The sequence below is a fragment of the Cygnus olor genome, chromosome 20, assembly GCF_009769625.2.
Source record: "Cygnus olor isolate bCygOlo1 chromosome 20, bCygOlo1.pri.v2, whole genome shotgun sequence".
Taxonomy (NCBI): Eukaryota; Metazoa; Chordata; class Aves; order Anseriformes; family Anatidae; genus Cygnus; species Cygnus olor.
This window is the reverse complement of record NC_049188.1, coordinates 4,265,898-4,286,992: the sequence shown is the minus strand read 5'-3', so window position 1 is coordinate 4,286,992 and position 21,095 is coordinate 4,265,898. Positions and strand designations below refer to the sequence as shown.

The 21,095-nt window shown below is 46.2% G+C and overlaps 1 protein-coding gene across 7 annotated transcripts in view; it reads right to left on the bottom strand.

Annotated features, from left to right (window-relative positions):
- COL26A1 (collagen type XXVI alpha 1 chain) overlaps nt 1-21,095 on the bottom strand; it is a 187,970-nt gene that overhangs the window by 136,182 nt on the left and 30,693 nt on the right. For 5 of the 7 annotated variants that reach the window (XM_040532123.1, XM_040532124.1, XM_040532119.1 and 2 more), the window contains 2 exons: nt 14,755-14,877; nt 5,025-5,128 (listed from right to left, as the gene is read on the bottom strand). In XM_040532123.1, coding sequence (XP_040388057.1) covers nt 5,025-5,128; nt 14,755-14,877 — 227 coding nt within the window. Of the gene's footprint in view, nt 1-5,024; nt 5,129-6,408; nt 6,485-14,754; nt 14,878-21,095 lie in introns of those variants that run through there. The other 2 variants (XM_040532120.1, XM_040532125.1) reach the window with 2 other exon arrangements.

The following is a 21,095-nucleotide window of genomic DNA, read 5'->3' as shown; positions in this document are numbered from 1 at the left end:
TGGAAGCACATTTTGCTCTCATATTGAGACCTTTTTTTCAGTCCCATTTCACAAAAGGAATTAGAGCCATTCTCTATCAGAGAACTACACACATGCAAGGATATGTGCTAGATCCAAACTTGAAAGGAAGGAGCCTCAGTTTGCAACACATTTGCAGCATTGACTGCCCTGCTAGCCAGACAGCACTACACTAATAACCTCTGGGAGGATTTCACCATTCAAATAAAGTTTTTGCTTTATGGCAGCAATAGACAGACTTTACTCGATCGCTTCCAAATGGTGGTGGCTACAACCAAGAGGGAGAAACAGGAAGGAACTGATGTACTGGAACAAAGAAAACTCACAAGCTCAGCTCCTGAAGAGAACTACTGTGATGGTCAGCGTTATTCCACAATCACCATGTTGTGCTTTCACAGACTGACAGTTCTGTGTTTAACAGTCCACAGGGAGCAAACCAAGACCTGAGTAACGAGATCCCACCAACACCACACTCAACGTTAAAATTAAAGACCTGAAAGTTTGAAGGCCCATGAAAGTGCTCTAAAAACATTAAGTCTCACGGCCTCATCAAATTTTGTTATAACTGCATTTGCTAGCCTAAGATTTTCCCAGCAGTGTTGTTCCACATTTCTCCTCCTGAAACCAAAAAAACCTTTCTGAACAGGCAGCAGAAGGCTTTTATGCTCTCTCGTACCAAGAAGAAAGGTCCTATTTTCTTATGCTGCTTCGAAAACTGTACGCCCATGGGAAATTAACAGGTTTGAAAAGTATCAGGATAAGATACAAACAACAGTTTTAATTAAAAAGTAGATTAAGAAATCCAAGAACTGGAAGGGGTGTGGGAGTAAATTCTCAAGTTAAGACATTACTTGAACAAGACCACTCAAATTTCCTATCCTCCTTGTATTCCTATGGTGTTTTACCAAAAAAGAAAGAAAGAAAAAAAACACCACATACTAAACCCACAAACAAAAAGAAACATCAAAACAAAAGCTTGGAGTCCTAATGGAATCACTTTAGAGGTGCCAAGGTTACTCTGGAGCTGCTTCTTGCCCAAATAGCAAAGCTGTCTCCCATCAATCTACTTCTGGGGTAAATAGGATACTGGCTACTATCCCAAACTCAAGCAATGCAAACAAACAAGAAAGAAATCTATGTGATATTCATAAAGTAAAATAAGATATTGCCTAGCTGGAGAGCTCTAAGGCTTTGCTGAGCCCCTGAACTTCCTAGGGACACTTTTCCTCTCCCAAGAGATTACACTTGCCTTTGAACTTTCAGCCATATAGAAAAACGGCTGAGTTGAAATGTCAGCATCATCTTGGATTCAAATCAATCAGCTTGATGCATGATTGCAATAGCTAAACCACTTCACCTCTGCACTGCCCTTGTCCATATGTTCTTTATATCAGCAGTCAGCAGACTGGGTGGCTCAGTGGATTCATTTCCTGTCCTAGGCTTGGGCTCCAGTTTAAACAAAACAAAACAAAAAAAACCTGAAAAATAAAAATTAGCATCTACTGACAGTTAAATTCACCAGACTTGTTTGCATCAAATCTTTCTCTGTCCAAGAAAGTTGAAAAAAACCCTTCAGTAAGTCCTGGTACAACTGGTGAGTTAGTCAAAAACCTATTCAACTAGCTGGTCACAGCTCTACAAAAACAGCAAAAGAACTAGAAACCTTTCAGATGTTGGCATACCCCTGGGTGAGAAGACGGCAGCAAAGGGACAGGGGGAGAGCCCTGAATAATGTTGACTTTAAAAAGAAAGCAGATTACCAAGGCGAGGATGGCTGCTTCTAAATTAATAGCCCACTGAGTAGCAAAATCTCCACCCACTCTCAGGGCTGGGCTTCCTCCAGATGATGCTCTTCTTCAGCTACAATGCAAGAGTTAAATTCCCAAGATAATGTAAATCTAAACAACGTGCAACCTTCAGCATTAACATAGGTGCCTGCCAGCTGGTGACAGTTAAGTGGTTACTTTCTCAAGCTAAACTTATTAGCTAAGGGTCAGGACATTTTGTAGTACTCGAATTGCATTTAACAGCTTGCTGGGTTGGTGTGCAGTCTGTTACCAGGGAAGGAGAGATTTCTTATTGCGGGTGTGTTACAGCATACCAGTCACATCAGGAGTCTGCCATCATTTGGGGCTGGCCATCCACACTGTACTGTCACGTTTGGAAATATCTGCACTACAGCGTTTGAATGCTTGCAAGTTCTTCGACCGTTTCCTTGCTTTGTCCTCCCACCACCTTATCTTCCCCCATAGAACGCTAAATGAAATAAAACAAAGAAAAAGGGCAATGAAGGCCTCCTAAAAAGACAGCTAGTAAAAATAATCCATCTTCCAGATAGGCTATAGTGGCTCCCCCAAAGACACTATTACAGAACAGGACAAAAAAGGATGAAGCATCAGCCCCACTCTCTGGGGATTAAAGCAGCAGCCAATAGCTAGGATGCCTCAAGCTGCAAAAGACACCATCAGCCTAAAGAAGGGTCCCCATAGCTGTGACCACACACATACAACTCCCCAAACTACTCTGTGCTTGATCAGTCCATTATCTCCTGGCTTAAGCTGCCCTGTTCACGAAGATGCAACCTTTCTGTTCCAGAGAGAATTGGAAAAGCAAACATCTTCTTTCTGTCTCTGGAAATAGGAGGCATCTTGAAGCAGAAGTGCAAAGCCATTGAAGTTGCCATTCTGTTGACAGTGGAGAACACCAACGACTGCCAGAAAATTCAAGCATTTGCTATGCAGCAAGAAAACAAGACCAAAATAACGAAGGCCCAATCTGCCTTTAATCATATCTACCTTACAACAACTTCAAAAGCTCCAGCTGCACAAATGAAATATAGAGATGAAATCTAATTGATACCAAAAAAGCGACAATATTTTGAGACTTTACCCTGATAATTTGCTGCAGGTTCACAATTGCACTGTTCTTGTATTGTTTGTCCAGCTCTGTTTTTTGTCTGCTGTTTGCAGTAAGACCCACACAGGTGTAAGCACCCTACCCTCTCACCATCCACAGTAGGAGAGAGCGCGGAAAGGAACGAGTACAAAACACTTTGCAACAGGTTGCCAAATGTACCAACTGGAACTGCCAAAAAGCCCTAAAGAAGTCTTTTCATCCTCTTCTACTTACAGTTCCAGGTGACACTACCATTAAGGACTTGTATAAGGATCAAGTAAGTACTTTGATTTTAAAACTGCTGCCTCTGGACATCTTGAGGTCCCGTGCACACCGCTAGAATCAATATTGCTGCTAGAAAGTAAAGTGGCACAACTCTGTTCTACTAGAAAGGGCTCTTTTTTCTTTCTTTCAAGAATATGGGACTGTCAGTAGCTCCAGACGTTTTATGGAGGAAAAAAGGTAAAAAATAAAAACTAAAAAAGAGCTCCTACATGAAAGTGCGAGCTTGCTACTGGCTTTCTGCTCACACTCTGCAGCCCATATCCAAGCCCAAACACACAGTTCCACCTTGAAAGGCGGCCGTGTAAAATTGTCACCTCGTTCCACAGACCTGCTCCTGCAAGACCACTACTGACTTTCTCAAACAAGCTTATGTTGGCTTTTTATTTCCACTGAACTCTGCTGAGACAGATCTGGCACAGCGGGAGGGAGCTGGATTCTCTCCTTTACACCGGCAGCACCACTGCGCTGTAATCACTCACACCTGTCCAAACCCACAGGCAGGACCGGGCTGCACACACGGGCTTCTCGGGTGCCCCGTCAGGTCCTCGGGCAGGCTGAGCCCCGGCTACCTGAGAAATAACAGTTCTGCCCCCATCCTTAGCATCCCTCTCCCCTGCCATGACAGGTAAAAAGCCAAGCTGAATGCAGGGACTTCTTTCCCAAGCTCACTTCTTTCAGCGGTGCGAAATGCTGAATTTCAGTTAAAACGCAAAGCTCTCTCCTGCACACTTCAATTTAGGGCAGCTCTGCCACACCTTCAACTTCTCTTGAGCTTCTGGGAAGCTATTGTTTCCTCAACAGCCTGAAGGGAGCTGCTGTCTGTAACCATCTTTGCGACTGTAACAAGACAACTTCCTACTTGGAGATTTGCCTGAATTGTGTGTTGAGCACAATGAAAATAAGCTGTAGCTACAAACTGCAGTCTTAGAAATGTTCGGTGCTCCCGGTGACCCCTCGCCAGCCAGCAGAGGCCGGCTGCAGGGACCTAATGCAAACGAGCAGAAAACCTCAAGCCTATTTCTCTCCCATCCATAAACCATGAGCAGAGATTCAGCTGATGCTTTGTGCCTACAAATGAATTTTGGTGGAGAAGCGGACCTTGTTTCTAAGCCCCAGAAGCAACAGCTAAAGCAGAGAACAGCAGGAAGGAAAATATAAAATCATGCTCTTTTTATGCATCATGATGAAAGAGGGAAAAGATTTTCCTTTCTAGCTCTAGAAAGAGCCCTGTTTTCTTCTATGTGAAGGAACGGGCACCAAACTCAAAACTGTGTTTTATTTTATATGCACTGTGCAACCTGAATGTTGCAGCAGTAAAACAGGGGGAGGGTGAGAAGAAGGAGGTGCCTCATTTAATTCAGTCCTCTGGAAACACATATTGTGTCTGGACCTTACGAGCATAAATCTTACAGGCAGCCATTCAAGGACCAGCTCTCATCAGCTACAGCAACTAATGGTGATGACAGTGGGATGTGGAAAAGATACAACACTGACATGGTGAAGGCACATTTCCTGAAGGACCATACAATGGGGACCCCAAATACGAACACATCTATAAGGAGGGCACCTCTGAGTATCCATTTCTTTATTGCTCTTCCTCCTGTTCAGGATTTTTCGCAAACATTTAGCATGGACTGTTTTCCAAGATCACCCTTTGGACCTTGTGTGCAAGCCCTCAGATATGATGAGGAGTGAAGAGAATAGGCAATTTGCTCCTGTGTTTGAGAGGCATGAAGCAAATGAATAAACCCATCTCAACCCAGATCGTCCATCCACACGTGCCCCTTTGGGCTCTGTAAGAGCAGATGCACTGCTGGATGACTTACCCTCTTCACAGTTGCTCCCCGTGAAGCCAGGACAGCACCTCCACTCCAGCGTGGTCACAGTTCGGTAGGACATTTTGTACGTGGGCCTGATAAGAGTCCTGTAACTAACACAAACAAGCAGTCAGTAGGATGCACCTTTCTACCAAGTCACAGCACATCTTCCTTCCTAGAAACATCCTCAGAGCACCCAGTCAACCCCAGCTGCAGGGAAGAAAAAAAGACACTTAAAATAACAGAAAAAGTGTTTACCACAGCGTGGATCTGATTCTCCAACCTTTATTTTTCTCCTTAAGCCCTCATACTCTTGGCTCTTCCCCACACCTTTCCTCTAAGTAGCACCAGTATGATTTAAGGTGCTCTCATCACTACCAAGTTGCTTCAAGTAGCAGAGATATGACTCGTTTCCCTTGTTCCACCTCCACGTGGATTTTATGACGTTTAACCTTTCTTTGCTAAGTACTCAGAGTTTCCAAGACATTATTTCCACAAAAATTGCATAAATCTCTGTCAAATGTCTTCCTTTCTCCCACCCTTGCCACGTAGACCTGGGGCCTACTAACACACCTGCATGCCACATCATGCCACAACACTACACCAGCGATCTGCATGCAGCCTTTTCCCGGTTAGCTAACCCATGCCTGTTTTCCCTATCTGAAATAGGGTCACACTCTTCCTCAGCACAGCCGAGGTTGTGCAGGACACCTTCTGCTCTGTGGACAGCACACAGCATCCTCAAGGTTCCATTTACAGCACAAGAACCGCCACGCCCCACTGGAAACCAGAAGGCTGTCTGCAGACACGAGCAGATCTCTGCGAGGCACCAGCCTTGCCTTCTGAAATCAGTGCAAGACTGACAGTTGCATAAGATCCAGCTTTTGTTTTAAAACACTGGCCCTTCAAAGCTGACAAATCGGAGTTTTTCCTGCATACGGCCAGACAAACCACTGCTGCTATTCATGTAGTTGAAAGAAAACACAGAAGTTGTACTCTACAAGTTCCCCTCAAAATTCCTACTCGTACTTAACAGCCAAAGGAATTTGGCAGGCACAGGGAGAGGCTGAAGCATTGGGATTACAGTGCTGCAGACTGCAGCTTTCTGCTTCTCTCTCAAGGCTGGGCAGATGCAAACCCCGAGCCTCCAGGTCTCCACAGGGAAGAGCATCCTCAAGCAGCACCAAGAGCCTCCAGGAGACAGAGCACAGTCACAGCCTGCCCTGCCTACAGCTCTGCCCTAGCCCAGCTGTGCAAAAGGGCAAGACAGGGCTAGATGTCTCATGAACCTAATCTAAACCGCTCTGTGAAGCGCAGCAGGCACATGTACATCCGGGACAGCACAGCAGTGACAGTAGTGCCGTTAATCTGAAGAGCAGTAACATGCACTTACCAGGAGAGGCTGCCCATGTATGGCTTGGAAAACAGGCAGCATCTCACTCGTGGGTAACAGGATTTGGGGAACTCATTTCTCAGGAAGCTGTGGCTGATTATTTATGCCAGCTGCCAAACACAGAAACCAACTTCTCCCATAGCCACTGGATAAGAGGATCTGCACAAGCTTCTTCCTGAGCATGCAGCCGCCTGTGCTTGGAACAGAATGCCCAGGGATGAGAGAGCAATGCTGAACGTTATGTCTTCACCCTCTGAGTTGCCAAAAAGCACACCAGTTACTGCTAATTCCAGCAACTGTGATCCAGGCACTTGTCTAATAAGGGCTGGACAGAGCCAGCTCATTCCACCTAGCACTTCCCATCTCCGCATTCAATGGCATTCAGGAGTCTGCAGCCACAAGCAACCCTGAGGACTTGGCACTGTGTTGGTGTAGGTGGTGTGTTTTGCTTTTGTTTGGGTTTTGCTTTTAAAACAGAAGGACCTAAGTCACAGAGGCTTGAAATCTCTTTCTAAGCATCTCTCAGAACAGCTCTGGCAAACTTTAGAAACTGAACCCAAGACTGCCAACTCCCAGTCTTGGAGTTGGACTTGAGACATCTTTCCACACTTAAGCCCCAAACCATCAGTCAGAAGTTCATGACTTTGTCACTAACACCACAGTTGGATTTGACCTTGAGATGAAAGTCTCCAGCCCTGTTACCAGTGTCTGGAGCCAGCCAGTCTCCAACCACACCGTGATTTTAAAACCATGTTTCTGCCAACACCAAGATGTTAAAGCTCTCTCAAACTTCATTATGAAGTGTGGAGAGTAGCTTGAGCCAGACTGGAATCTTGGCAGCAGTTCTGTGATGGGGAAGTAGCTGTAGTTTTAATCCTCAAACGAGAGAGGACTTCTCAGGGCATGACAAACTTAGAGCTCAACCATCACGGCCTACCACCCACCCTGAATTTCCTGGAAGAGTCCTGCCGTTTGCAGCTCTGTTCAGCGTTGTGCAAGTCAGGCATGTGAAGGAGTCCCAGCTTGCTACCTCCAATTTGCTTTGAAGTTGCCCTCTTCTTCAGAGCATCGTTTTGTGACATGGCACCAAGGTCTGCTATGACATAATCTCACCGCATCACACCATGCATATTTCTGGCTGCTGTTTTAGGAGGGGAGTAAAGAAAACTCCTCTAACAAAGCACAACCAGTGCTTCTGATAACCAAAGTATTCCTTTCACATTCATATTGCTCTTGCACTCAGAGAGGAAAAGCCATGCAAAAAGAAAAGAAGGTACCTGTGAAAGATAAGACTCAGAACAAAAATGTGTGGAAAACATAATGGGTATGAAAAGGGGCTTGGTAGGGGAAGAGCAAAGCCTTTCCCTTGTATGCCACCTAGGCCACAAACACTGGCGTAGAAATACTGCAAAACCACGGTAAGAGAGGAGATTAGGACGAGCTACGACCTGCACTTCTTTTGTTCCCACGGAGCTGAAGGGCAAACTCAGCACGTGCAGTCCTGTTCAGCAGAAGACCTCTAAGCACAGAGAAGCGAGCTACCAAGACCTGCAGCTCCACTGCAAGAAACACATCACTTACCAGCACTCTTGCTGAGGCTCACAGCCAAATCCGAGGGATCAGGGCAGCATGCGAAGAGGAACCCAGAAATCTCAGCCAGCAGCCACCACTGTTACTAGATCAGAAAGGATCGGGAAAGCCAGGAATCCAAGCATCCAGCCTCCCCTGCAACTATTCCCATGGCAATGAGGTATCAACCCAGTAGATTCAACCCTGTCCGTGGTTATGTAGCTATTGTCTTTTGAGCAAGGAAAATCATTCTGAGTTAAAAACAAGTGCTAACTCTACATTAAAAGATCAGAACAAAAAACTTTTGGTAGTTCTCCTAATATTTGGGGCACATGGCCTGATTTACAGACATGCCAAAAAAACTAAAATGCCTTGTGGAAAATCAGCATGTTCTGAAGTAACACTTCCAATTTGTCAGGTTGCACGCTCATATCTTGAAATGCTTGGCTGCCCTGGAGAGATGGGAGGTTGGAAAGGGTTGGGCAAGTGTTGACATAGAAAAGAGTATCCTGTGGGTATATCCCAGAAACACATCCAAGAAAATCATTTCCTCAAGAAGCTGATAAGAACACATCCGATTCCCAACACCATCCCCACTCCAGGCAGAGCATCATAACTATCCCCTAAAGCTTACCAGACACTGATTACACCAGGTAGCTTCTCTATGGATTACCAACAGGATACCTTCACCCCAAACCAGAGCCACAGCAGACACAGGGGCAGGGAGTGCCTTTATCATCATGTTGGTGCTTACAAGCATGGCAGAGACTACTATCCTCTGAATTTTTTGTTCCCTGCAGCCCTGGCTCTGCCAGCTTCCCCAGCACAAAGCCTGTGGATCCCCAGGTAAGAACATAACCAGGGGAGTTTCAATACGTTCCTTCAGACACCAGACAAAAACCACAACCTGCAGCTGCAGGACTGTTGGAGGTCATTGCACATGCCCTGCCTTTGCCAAAATGGAGGAAGGGAACTTATTTTCAGTTTGCTCTTATCTGGTTTGCACAACTTATCAACAGCCTAAAACACAGAAAATTGGCATGTATACACCTCCCATCCCAAGTTAGGCAAAGCACTGACCCTGTAGCAATAGAGTCTTCAAAAGCAGAGCAGACTGAAATGGATGATCCTGCAGAATTCCTTCTTTGTTATTTGGCAAACTAGCTTGTAAAATACCCCAAGGAGCAGAAATGTGCTCAGTTTAAATAAAAGTTTTTAAAAAAAAAACTACATCCAAAAATACTGAACAGCAAGAATGATCCAGGCAAGACATATAGCCTGCTTATCATCAAAAAATACCATCAAAAGCACATATGTATGATAAGCCAAACCAGTTAGAATGCCGAGGGGTGAAAAAGATGCAATGGCTGGCAGTCAGCAAGGCACTGCAGCTCATGGAGACTTTCTGTACAGCAAGAATACTCTCCCCTTCCACCTCTCCCCATCTCTGAGCAATGTTCAAAGACGACAGGTGAGCAACTTTATGTTTGGGGTTTCAATGGCTCTTGCTGAAGCATGGGGGCCAGGTAAAACCATCCCTGTACAAGCCAGCTATGGGTTTCCAGGAGGACACCCAGATTCCCTGAAGCCAGACAGTGCTACAGAGAACGGATACTCAAAGGCTAGATTGAAACAGAGCTATATGACCACTAAGCACAGCAAAAAATAGAAAGATAAAAGTCTCATGCAGCCTCACGGGGAACACTCATTCTTCTAGAATGAATCAAGTAGGAGAGGAGTCGGAATACCCTACCATAATCTGAAGAAGCAGGCTTCTAGATTTGATATATGGATTTTCATAGCAACAACAGTTTGAAGAGGAAAATGTTTGCCTTCCAAAGGCAGTGCATGAGCTGTCAGGCTGTTCTCACATTCTCTTAACTCCAGAGATACTATTTTACTGTCCACAATAGTCACACACACAGGCTCTAATCAAAATTGGGCTCATTTTGCCCTATCAGGGTACAGCAAGAAGCTGTCTTGATCTCAAAGTCATAAGCTATAGTAAGGCAAAGCAAACACTGACTGCTAATATTGTTCTCATCTATCAGGAGAGGTAGCATCACTTGACGGAAGGCACAGGAAGTCACAAAACCTCTGTAACTAAACACGTCTTAAATCCTTGCCTAGTCTATGAGACCACCCTTCTCCATGAACCTCAAGGAGGGTTGAGTCCCAAGTATGGTAGGATCGTGCGTTAGCCTACAGGTGCTGCAACAGAATGACTGCTCAGAAGAAGGGTTACCATTTAGGTGCCTGGGCTCATTGTCTGCTGGGTGCAACCATGAAGGCAGACTCCCAGAGATTAGATTGCCATTGAAACACCAAGCAAGAGACTTTATCCCTTCCTTCAGACAGATAAATAGCATGCAACTTTTCTAAGTACCTTAGGAGCTTCAGCCAGACTGCTGGAAAGCTGCCTGTTCACTTCGTAGTGTGACAAAGCAAAGGCATATCCTATGGCATGCAGAAGCTGAAGCCTTCACAACACAAATGGAGAGAGTTCAAGAGCAGATCTGCTGAAGGAAAGCCTCCAGCCAAGACCGCTCCAGAGCAACTCAGCACCCAAGCTAAATAAAGAGTCTGGGGTGGAGGGCAAGAAGAGAGCAGCTCATCCCATCCCAGCCAAGATGACGACACTCCTGCAAAAGAAGCACAGCTGCCAGCTTCCCAAGAGCAAGTGAACAGACAGCGAGGACATCGCGCAACCAAAGCTGCTGGGCTAGGGATCTCACAGATACTCCCCTGTCAAATGCCTGACCCTCAGCGGCAGTTTGTGCAGTAAGGAAAAGAAACATAGCATGAATGAATGGGAGACAGGAAATTGAGTAAATCCGTGCCTGGCCACGCTGACGTCTGCTTGTAAGCAGCGTCTCTCTAACAGAGAGCCCCTCTCAGCTGTCACCACACGGTTGAGAGATGCCTTTTTTTTGGCTGGCGTCCCTCTTGCTAGTGAGCAGCCTGATAACGGGTGCTGGCAGAATGAAGGCTCTCCCAGATACGGTTGACTCCCTGCAAACAAGGAGATGAAAACAGTTTATTTCAAGTCACAGCTGGGAAAAATACTATAAAGCCAAAATAATGCCAATAGCTTACTGATGTTTTGCTGTGCTTACAATCAAGCATAACACCATATGAATCTGCCTGTGCATCCACTTCAAGCACAGGCACCAGAAATCTTGCTGATAGAAGAAAAGGAGAAGGGCCAGAAGGTCTTTAAGTCTGTCCTTCAGGCAAAAGGGAAACTTATCTTTATAGTACCTGAGCGACCACAGGGATTATAGAGCGCGAGATCACTTCTAGCCATGGACAGACTTTGAGTAAGCCTGACACACCCCAAAGACCAGACTTGCAGAAAGCTGAAGCCACAGAGGTGCTGATACAGAGTAGGAAAGGAGGAAACAAGCTATTTGATAGGAACAAAGCATTGGCTGGGTAAAGTACTCTTGCTGGAGCTGTCTTTTAGTGCAGATACAGGCAAGTTTATGCCAGCACTGAGAACTGTAGATACAGTAGAGAAGTTCCTTCATATTACAGGAACAAACTTGAGGACTGGCGAGCTACAGAAGGCAATAGGTTTAGTGACACAACACATTCTTTGGTTCCCTACGAGTGAAGCATGTGCAGGTTTCCTCCTGAGTTTTGGGAAGTGTGAGGATAGGACGCTATCACATTTGACACCATTTACTGCTTTCCTCTGCCGAACGTATCTGAGACTATCCTTGGTACCAGGAATTGAAGCATTCTGGAATTAGACGAAACATGAGCACAGGTGACCTTTGCCATTAGAGGCTAAAGGCACATGGTGGCTAAGTGGACAGCCCATGACTCTTATGCCACTTCTCTCATTCTCTTTTGGGGGAAGAGTTGGTTTGAAACACAAAAAGAGGCAGTATTTGCCCTGACTGCAGTGCCAGTACTCACAGATACTTTTGCCCTGCACAACAGGCTCATCAAAGGAAAGAAAAAAAATGAAAAAAGACTACTTTTAGAAGGGCGGCAGTGTCACCCAAAGCCTTCAGACATGTGAAGGTAGCTTCTGGGATTCGGGACAGTTTTTTGTTTTGAAAAAATAAGTATAGAATGACTCTCAAGCCCAATAGTTACTGCAGAAACTGACATAGGGCACCTGAGTTTCATTTTCTGCTCTGATGAGTATTCTGTTCATCTTCAATGTGAGCTTTCAGAGACCTCTCCTAGGAAGTCCTGCAGCTTGGAGGCTGGTATAAGCTTGCCTGTCTCTTCAAAGCCCGTTTCTCCATGGAAAAAGAAGGAAACCACATAGAACTTTTCCACTGTTAAGGGAACTCCACTAACAAGTGTGGTGCTGAATAGAAGAGGGACTCAACTGTCCGGCAACGTCAGAGAATTTCTCATTGCTATCCTTACAAGTTTTCATTTGAAAACAGGAGATAGGTTTCACCTGAAACAGGAGAGGAGGGTGTTTTTTAAAGACACAGCATTCATTTTATTGAAGGTTGTGAGAAGCGTAGCTGTTAAACTAATTTCAGCTTGAAACTGAGACTAGAGAAAGCCAGTTATTCTCACATCCCTAGGTGCTGGCAGTGTGACACAAACAGGCAACAACACAGGCCCAGGAAGTAAGACTTCGACCAAAAATATGCATGCACAAGTTGCACACCACAACATCCATCAGTTTCGGTGGCTGTTTTTCATTCTGCTATCAGAAGTCAGATGTACTGCCAAAAAGAAGCAACCACCTATAAAAGATGTCTAGGATTAGGATAATTTATTTGACAACGCACTAAACTCTCGGGATGCCTGTGGCTTTGACTTCATTGCCATTTGTTCCTGGGGCTTGCTCTCTCTTACAGTGAGAGCACAGTAAACAATAAGAAGCTGGCATGTGTTGCTCCAGCTTCACCTTTGTTGATAACTGGGTGGGCTCCAGCATTTGCCAGCAGCTTTCTGGAGGTTCTTGGGAATGAGAGGTCCAGGGTCTCTCTCTATTTTGTGTCACATGATGCATAATTAGGACAAATTACATACTCATGCCCTTAGAAGGGTGCCATTGGCTCTGTGTCCTCCCACTTGTAAAGGGAGCAGAGCATTAGCGTCTTCCCATCTCTTCTGGAAGGTTTCTTCTTGATGATCATCTTCCAGAAATGCAGCTCCCATCAGCTAAGGTTTCATCAGCTAAGAACTTGAATATTAATAACTTCAGCTTCTTTATGTTATTTTTCACATAGAAAGAAAAATTGAGAAGTCTGCTGCCATTCTGCATTGTTTCCAAACAATTGGACTTGTCAAGCAAACGAACCAAGATACATTTCAAACTGAAAACATTTTGTGAATAACAATGTCACAATGGCAGACAACTCCTAAAGTCTCTGGGTTAATAACGTAAGAAACAATGTATAAGAGTAACTGCAGGAGCCCGCAAAAAGGATTTTTACCAGTAATATGATCAATTGTTTAGTACTCGTGAAACTGCAGTTATATTAACAAGGAAAAATATGCAAGATTTTTGGCAAGTTTGGGAGACAAGGTGAAAGCTCACAAGTTTCTAATGACAATTATGTGTGTAAAACGTCTGGGAAATTAAAAAGCTTCAACAGAAGTTTGGCCATGGCAGTGTAAAATATTAAGTGTTTCAACCACAGCCTTGCATAAAACAAGACCAAAGAGACACCAAAGCAGATATATTACAAGTGAAAAAACTCAGACTGACCAGTGGCCAAATAGAAACTAGATAACCAACTGTGGTAACTGCCACATGGAAAATGTGAATTCCAGATGAAGAGAGTCTCAGGAGCAGATCAGTGCATGCAGGAGGCACATAGCCCAAGAAGATGGATCTCTGGGTATTTATGTTGGTAGTTCAGCCATGTGCTGGCTAGGTTGTCGACTAAGAGGACCTCATGCTGTGGCTGAATTGGACACAACAGTCACAAAATGACTAGATTATAGGTTTGTCTATATGGGAAATTCTTACAGAAGCAAGGTGTACATTTAGAGGACAATGACTTCTCTGTGCCAGCTCCCGGATAGGTGGGTAACATTATTCTGCTCTGAGGATACCTTTCAGAGAAGGCAGGACTCAACACCACAGACACTGTACGCAGGAAGGTAGCTGTTCAGGATAGCTATTGCACTTTTTTTTTTTTTTTTTTTTAAATATGGATCCTAAGACTGTAAAGGATTGAAAGACCAAAGTAGGCCAACAGCAGACTGCATGGAAGTTGACAAGCCACTGTCTCTAACCTTTGTTTCTCATCTAGGGAGAGATGACATCATGCTTTCATGTATGTCTCTAAAGAATATTGAGACACAGGAGTAAGAGGTGCTGGATGGGAATTCCACTCTGAGACGATGCTGCCTTTGTCCAGCACTGTCTGCAAGGACTTTGAGCAGAGCTTTCCAGTATATGTAATCAACATCCCCCTTAAAGACCCAGATGCAAGGACTTCCCAGATACAAGGACTTGATACCAACCAGTGCTATCGGGCCAGCATCCCCACTAACCCTGTTCAGTCACACTGCTCTCTTACAGACTTTATTTTGCTTTGTGTCTAACAGCAGCCTCCTGCATGTGGATGCACAAGCTTGCATTACAATGTAAGTTAAACTGTTTCACGTAGCTTGCCTCTAATACTGCACTCACGTGCATAAAATGGGCATTCCTTAGTTCTACCATCGATGATGCAGAAGATGGTCTGACCTATAGAGCTCACTGTGCAGTACTTAAAAGCTAGGCAATTTAACGAGAAGTGCAGGAAAGTGTGTACAGGCAACGTGAGACATGAAGATTTTTACCTCACTAAGTTGGCACAAGGTCCAGGCCACCGGCAACTCTGATAAACTCGCTGGATCACCGTTTCTGAACCATTCTGCACTTGGCAGGAAACTGTCCGTGTGACCGTATAGTGACACCAATGCCTGTGGAAAGAAAGGACGATATTAGCTCCAGTAAGACAGCAAGCTAAACCAACATATATGAGACTGCTTACCGAACTTAATTTCCTTTTACAACAAGATTACCCATTCGGTAGGCTAAGAGAAGCCAGTAGATGTGATTTCCTTTTTATTAGAGCAAAGTTTTCAATACTATCTCTCACAGTATCCTTCTGGACAAAGTGTCCAGCACTCAGCTTGACAAGTTCATAACACGATGGGTGAACAATTAGCTGATGGGCCAGGCCCGAAGGGTTACAGTAAATGGGATGACATCAGACTTGTGGCCAGTCACTAGTGGGGTTCCACTGGGCTAAATGATCTGGATGAAGAAGTCAGATCCTAAGTTTTTTGGATGAGCTGGGGCAGGGGAGGGTCAGGCTGGGTGTTAGGGAAAGGTTCTGCACCCAGAGGTGGTCGGGCACTGGGACAGGTTCTTCAGGTAAGCGGTCACAGCACCGTGCCCGTCAGAACTCAAGAAGCAGTTGGACAACGCTCTCAGACATATGGTTTAATTTTTAGGTAGTCCTGTGCAGAGCCAGGAAATGGACTTGAAGATCCTTGTGGGTCCCTTCCAGCTCTGGATATTCTACGATTCTATGACTGCAGTAAAAACAAAGTAACTTGGGGGTGGGGTTGCTGCTTCTGCCAGCCATAGCGAGCCCAACTTGCAGTCTTCATTTCCCACCCCACCTCCTCCTCCCCATAGCTGCAGAAAGATTCCCTGCTTCTGCCAACCTGAACCACAAGAGATCCAGTAATGCCTCTTGCTTGGTCCTTAGAGGCCAGGGTTTTACAGTACATAATTTAGTTCTGTAATTTATCATAAACAATAGGATTTTAGAGGGGAAAAAGGGAAAAAAGTCTTCCAAATCTCCTGATAGTCAGCTCCCATTGTATTGGTCTTAATTTCATCCCGCTCATTATGGTATCACTCCCCAGCCTCCTAGCACTCCGAGCAACATCTGAGCTGGAAAATTCTGCTGCTTGGTGTGGTGGGGTTCACTGTCAGCAGGGCTCGAACAAATGGGCTGCACTGGAGAGGTTACAGTCTAAAAACAGGCAAGACAAAGTACAGGGGAGGGAGGGACTGGAGTATTGTCTTGTCCCATAAGGGAAGAAAATAAGTGCAAGAACTCCACCACAAAGCATAGGAGAAGGCAGCAACTGCAGTGCCAGCCCTGGGAATCGGCACCTATTGAATCCTTCCACCTTCCCTTAAAAAGATGTTTTGAGGTTCAAATGTTGTGCTTGGGGAGTGCAGGGGAGGATCAGGGCGCTTGTATTTTCTCCTTGTAAACATCATTCATGCTCGCCAAATTCTGGATCATACTTTTGCCTCTGTAACTGCAGAGGTAGCAGCTTTGAGAGGCCACCTGTGGTCGCACAGTGGCAATAGGCACGTTCCCTTCTTCCCCATCCCACCTACGCAGCGGTGGTCCAATTTTTCTACTATTTGCCCTATTTGTTGCATTTCCCCCCCTCCTTTTTGGATCCCTCCCCCCCTCTCTGCTGGAGGCTCCCCGCTCCGTCCCCATGAATAGGAGGCAGGCCTGCCAGCAGCCGAGCACGGCGCGCCACAATGGGCCGGCCGGGGCTGCTCACCCACACCTCGGCTGCAGGCAGACGGGCGAGCGGGGGCACACGGACCAAGGGGGGCTTCTACTCAACACCATCAGGCCCAGCAGCAGCACCAGGGCACAGCCACGCTGCTTTTCCTGCTGGTACTGCTCCTGCTCACTGAAAATCCACTTGCAGTCCTCTGCTTCTCAGGAGCTTCTCAGGCTTGTGCAGTGAGGCCGTGGAGAGACGCTTCTCTAAGCTTTGTTGAGGGTCTGTGGTAGGTTTAGGAGCAGTCCCTAAAACCCTAAGCAGAAAGTTGCATTAAGGATTCGTTGCCACGTGCAGTAGGGGACCAAAGATTTCACTGCAGTATGGCAAGGCAACTAGAGCAATACCTTCTCCCCACCCCAGACATCATATCGAACATTTAAGGAGTGAGAAGTGCTTAGGCCACCAGATTGCTCGCGGTACAGATGGAACATAACAGCTGCTGCACTGAGGGTACAAACCCTGGACTAGCAGAGGTGTCTCTGCTAACATCTACAGCAAGGAGCCAGCGGGCAGCGTTACTTCATGATTAGTCCAAAAATCAGATGAACGAAGCCTTGGCTCGCAGGACGACAGCAGATACTTGAACAGGCTCGGCACAAGGTTTAGGGGGCAAAACCAGGAGACACACGAAGACAGGAAGATGAGATTGGAAATGCAGTAACTCAAAATAAGTTATTGTTGCTGTTGGTTTTCCTTTTGAGCATGTGGTGCAATTGGCCCTCATTTCATCTCTCCGAGCCCTACCCACAGGATTTGTTCAGAGGGGCACTGCTGGCTGAGAACTCCCCACGCCCTAGGAACAGCCGTGTGAGTATGGAGGAGAACAGCAGCCAGAAGGGGCGAGTACAAGAGGGGCTGAGGAAACCACAGCTCTATACAATTAACTCAAGTACATGCTTTTAGCACAGCGCTTACAGCTGTCAGAGGGACAGCACAAGCATTCTGCAAAAGCCTTGGGACAAAAGCATTTCATGTCAGGCAAAACAAATCGCACACACCCAGAACCTGACAGGATAACGACAGGAGCATATGTCCTGAAATTACGAAAACCAAAACTTCTCATTAACATGCAACGAGGAAAGGAACTGGTCCAACCACAGGGGAAGAAGGAAGCGGCATTTCGCACACTGACAACGCGTAACAGAGCAAGGAGGGACACGGATACTAACAAACTCAGAACACAGTTACCGCTTCCTGAAACAGAGCTCAGCTATCGAGGACTCCAGGGCCTTTCCACACATTAAAAGCATTTTTCTGCCTTGCCAATGAAATCCAAATAAATCAAGTATTTATTTATACACACTATGCTTTAGCTGTTTTGTAGCTTGTATACATGTGCCCCTCTGGCCTTCTCCCATCACCGAGTTCCATTTGGGAAAAAAACAAAGCTGTTTCTGCCAGGCTTTTCATTAAGCGGGTGCTGCCGGCATGCATGCAGATTTCCTTTTTGAAACAGCCCAAAACTGCTGGGGTCTCTTGCGCCTTTGTTCTACCTGGTCCCTGGAATAAACTGCTCAGGAACAAAGATCCCTCACAGGTCACACAAATCTGGCGATCGTGCTGCCGCTGCTGCTTCGGAGAAGCCTTGTCTTGAGCTGAGACTCACCAGACAGACCTCGTGACAGCCTCATGGCAGAGCCACGGGCAGCAGAGGGAGGCGTAAAGGCTGCTCCCACCCTTCAGAGCATAACAGAGGGCTGCACACTGATGGGGGAAAACACCGTATTTCCAGGTTCGTTTCCTCGGCTGAACTATCAGGGGCCTGTTAGAAAAGGAAGGAATGGGGGAATTAAGGCAGTGAGAACCTTCCCCGAGGCTCTCTGTTCCTTCACTGCAGCCATCACCTAGGCTGGCCAGGACTGACAGCCCACGACAAAAACACATCCTTCCCTCGGGTCCCGGGAACAGCCTTCCACGGTCCTCACCGGAGCACAGTAACAGTGACAGAGAAATGCAACTCACAGACTCTTCCCTTGAGCAGAACCACCAAACGAAATGGCCAAACCACACAGACACTCGCGGTCTGACATGAACGCAGATTTCTCTTATTTCTTTACCCTTCACTTCCCATAACTAGCATCACTTTCCTACAAATGCACCTTACGGGTGTTTGGTTTCTACGCTGGCATAGAAGCAGGGGAAACAGAACAGGAGCAGAGTAAATCATGGTATGCATTTGGAATATATAACTCAGGACTCAGTGTAGATGTAATAGCACAGTGACTACGAGAGAAAGACAGACAAACCTACCCTGAGATTTCTCTTTGCAAGCCAGAAGTCCGCAAGAGCAGCCTCCAGAACGCAAGCAGGCTTCAGACCAAGTGACGAAAGGCCCCATCATGGCTTACAGAGATTATAAATGACCCTTTATATTATATACAGATGCTAGCAAGAAAGGTTTAGGACTTTTACTGGCATGCATTCAGGATGGCAGAGAATATATTACTGCTTATTCAAAGAGAATATTCCAACCAAGCAAACTAAATGATCCAAACAGCAGCTCATTTAGGGCTGGGGCTGCTGGATCTCATGCAAGCTCATCACCAACCTATTTAGCACAATGCCCTGCAGTGCCTCATGGAATTGGTCTTCCACTGCTCTGCTTGGAGAGGAGAGTCTCACAGTTGCTCTGCTTTCCCCAGCCATTTCCAAATGGACACCCTCCTTTCACAGCCTATTTAATCCTTGGAAGACTTTCACAGACAATTGAAGATCTGCAGATCATGGCCTGTGAGCTACCAATTTAGAAAGTTTCAGTCCAGGACTAGACCAATACCTCATGTCTTGATCACAGCTGACAACATGCTGCTCCAGAGGGAACACAAGCACTGATGCCAGCAGATATCCAAGGGTATTTGCTGTAGAGGTTCAGGATGTTACTGTAGCTGTTTCAGGGTAACTAAAGAAATGTATTCAGTGGCTTGTGTTATTTGAGGCTACTCTGGAAATTGCTATTCTGAGCTTAACTAGACACTCAGGAGGTGCTGGAAGGGAGTTGCCCACTCTGCTGGCTCAGCAGAACCAGTGACACGTGGCTTCAGGTACGCGGACACCAAAGAGGCAGGAAAGGCCAGCCTCCCAGGAAGAAAGGCCAACCTCCCAGGGCATGCACGAAGCAGGCTGGAAGGCTCCCCCAGGGCCACTGGACTTGCACTGGGGGCTTGAGCTGCATTTTGCTTCTGTGGGCAGACGCCAAGGAGGAGGCTGTGTTCTGCACCCCAGCAGCTTTCTGAACCCTCTGCCCCCTCTCAGCAGAAGCCTCATTTGGATGCCCAGTTCTTCCCCCAGAGACTCTAATCCTACAGCACAAGAGAAAAGGGACTGCAGGAGGTGGAGCAGCATACGGTAACAAATAAGCTAAAATACAGAAGCTCCTGAAGAGCCATATACTCACATATCAAAGCTTAACTCCAGACTAGCATGACTGAATTAGCTTAGAGCACTCATTTTACGGACGGGAAGCCACCAGACAGCAAGCCTCCTCCTCCCCCATCTGGCCATCTGGATTTGCACAGCGCTGTTTGCTAAGGCCACCACCCGAAGGATGCAGAAGGGATGCTCCCACCCTCTTGCCCACTGTAAATGCTTAAAGATTTGCACTACAGCAAGCTGACAGCCCCATCCCCAAAAGCAACGTCTGTTTCTTCCCAGCCCAAGCCGCTGGCTTTGATCCAATCTCCTTGGACTCCTGGGGGTCCCCAGAAGGCCTTCCAAGGGGCTTGCGAAAGAAAAGCCAGCGCGTTGTTCGGAGGCTTTGTTTCACTGGACAGGCGAGCACAAGCTAAACGACGTCAGGAACCACCAGGCTGAACTGATCGGGACTCAGCAAGTAGCCTGTTTAATCAAGAGCATGCAGCTCGAAAATGAAAGCAGCTACATTCTTGCCTAATCACTTGACAGTTCGGCTCCGCACACAGCTGACTTGATGCTGTGCCCCGTTAGGGACAGACCTACAGCAGGCAGCGATGCCACACACGGGACCTGCTGGCTGACGCGGTCACTGGAGGGAAGGACAGGGTTACAGCTCCCGAAAACCACGGCCCCGTGGCACAGCGCGCTCCGACCAGCACGATGTGCTGTGCTTTCAGCACAGAGTGCTCAGACTTCAAACAAAGCCCCTTACACTGTTGTAGAGCTAACAAAGATGGAGATTTAATGCTTTTTTAGTACGTCCGATAAAAACACATGCCGCAGAGTGCCACACAAAACCTCAGATCACCAAGCCTTAACCAGCCAAGAAGAAAGCGAAGTATTTCTGGGAAAATAAATATCTTCCTATGCACAATTATTTCATCAGCACCTGTTGCATGTGTTTGGGCATGAATCAGCCCTCCCCATTTCCAATAAATACTGTAGATGTCTCTCAACAAGTTTGGCATTTCTGATGCTTGTGATTTGCCCTACAGCTCCATGCTGTGTAAACAACTGCACTGAATTATCTTTTTGTTTCCATAAGGATAGCACACTGTGTGTTATACTTAGCGGAGATCAACATTTAGGGCACAGAAAACAGTAGGAGTGTTTTGATAGCTAGATAGATTTCCCCAAGTTTCCTCATAACATTTTTCACTGGAGCTATCAGTTTCCCT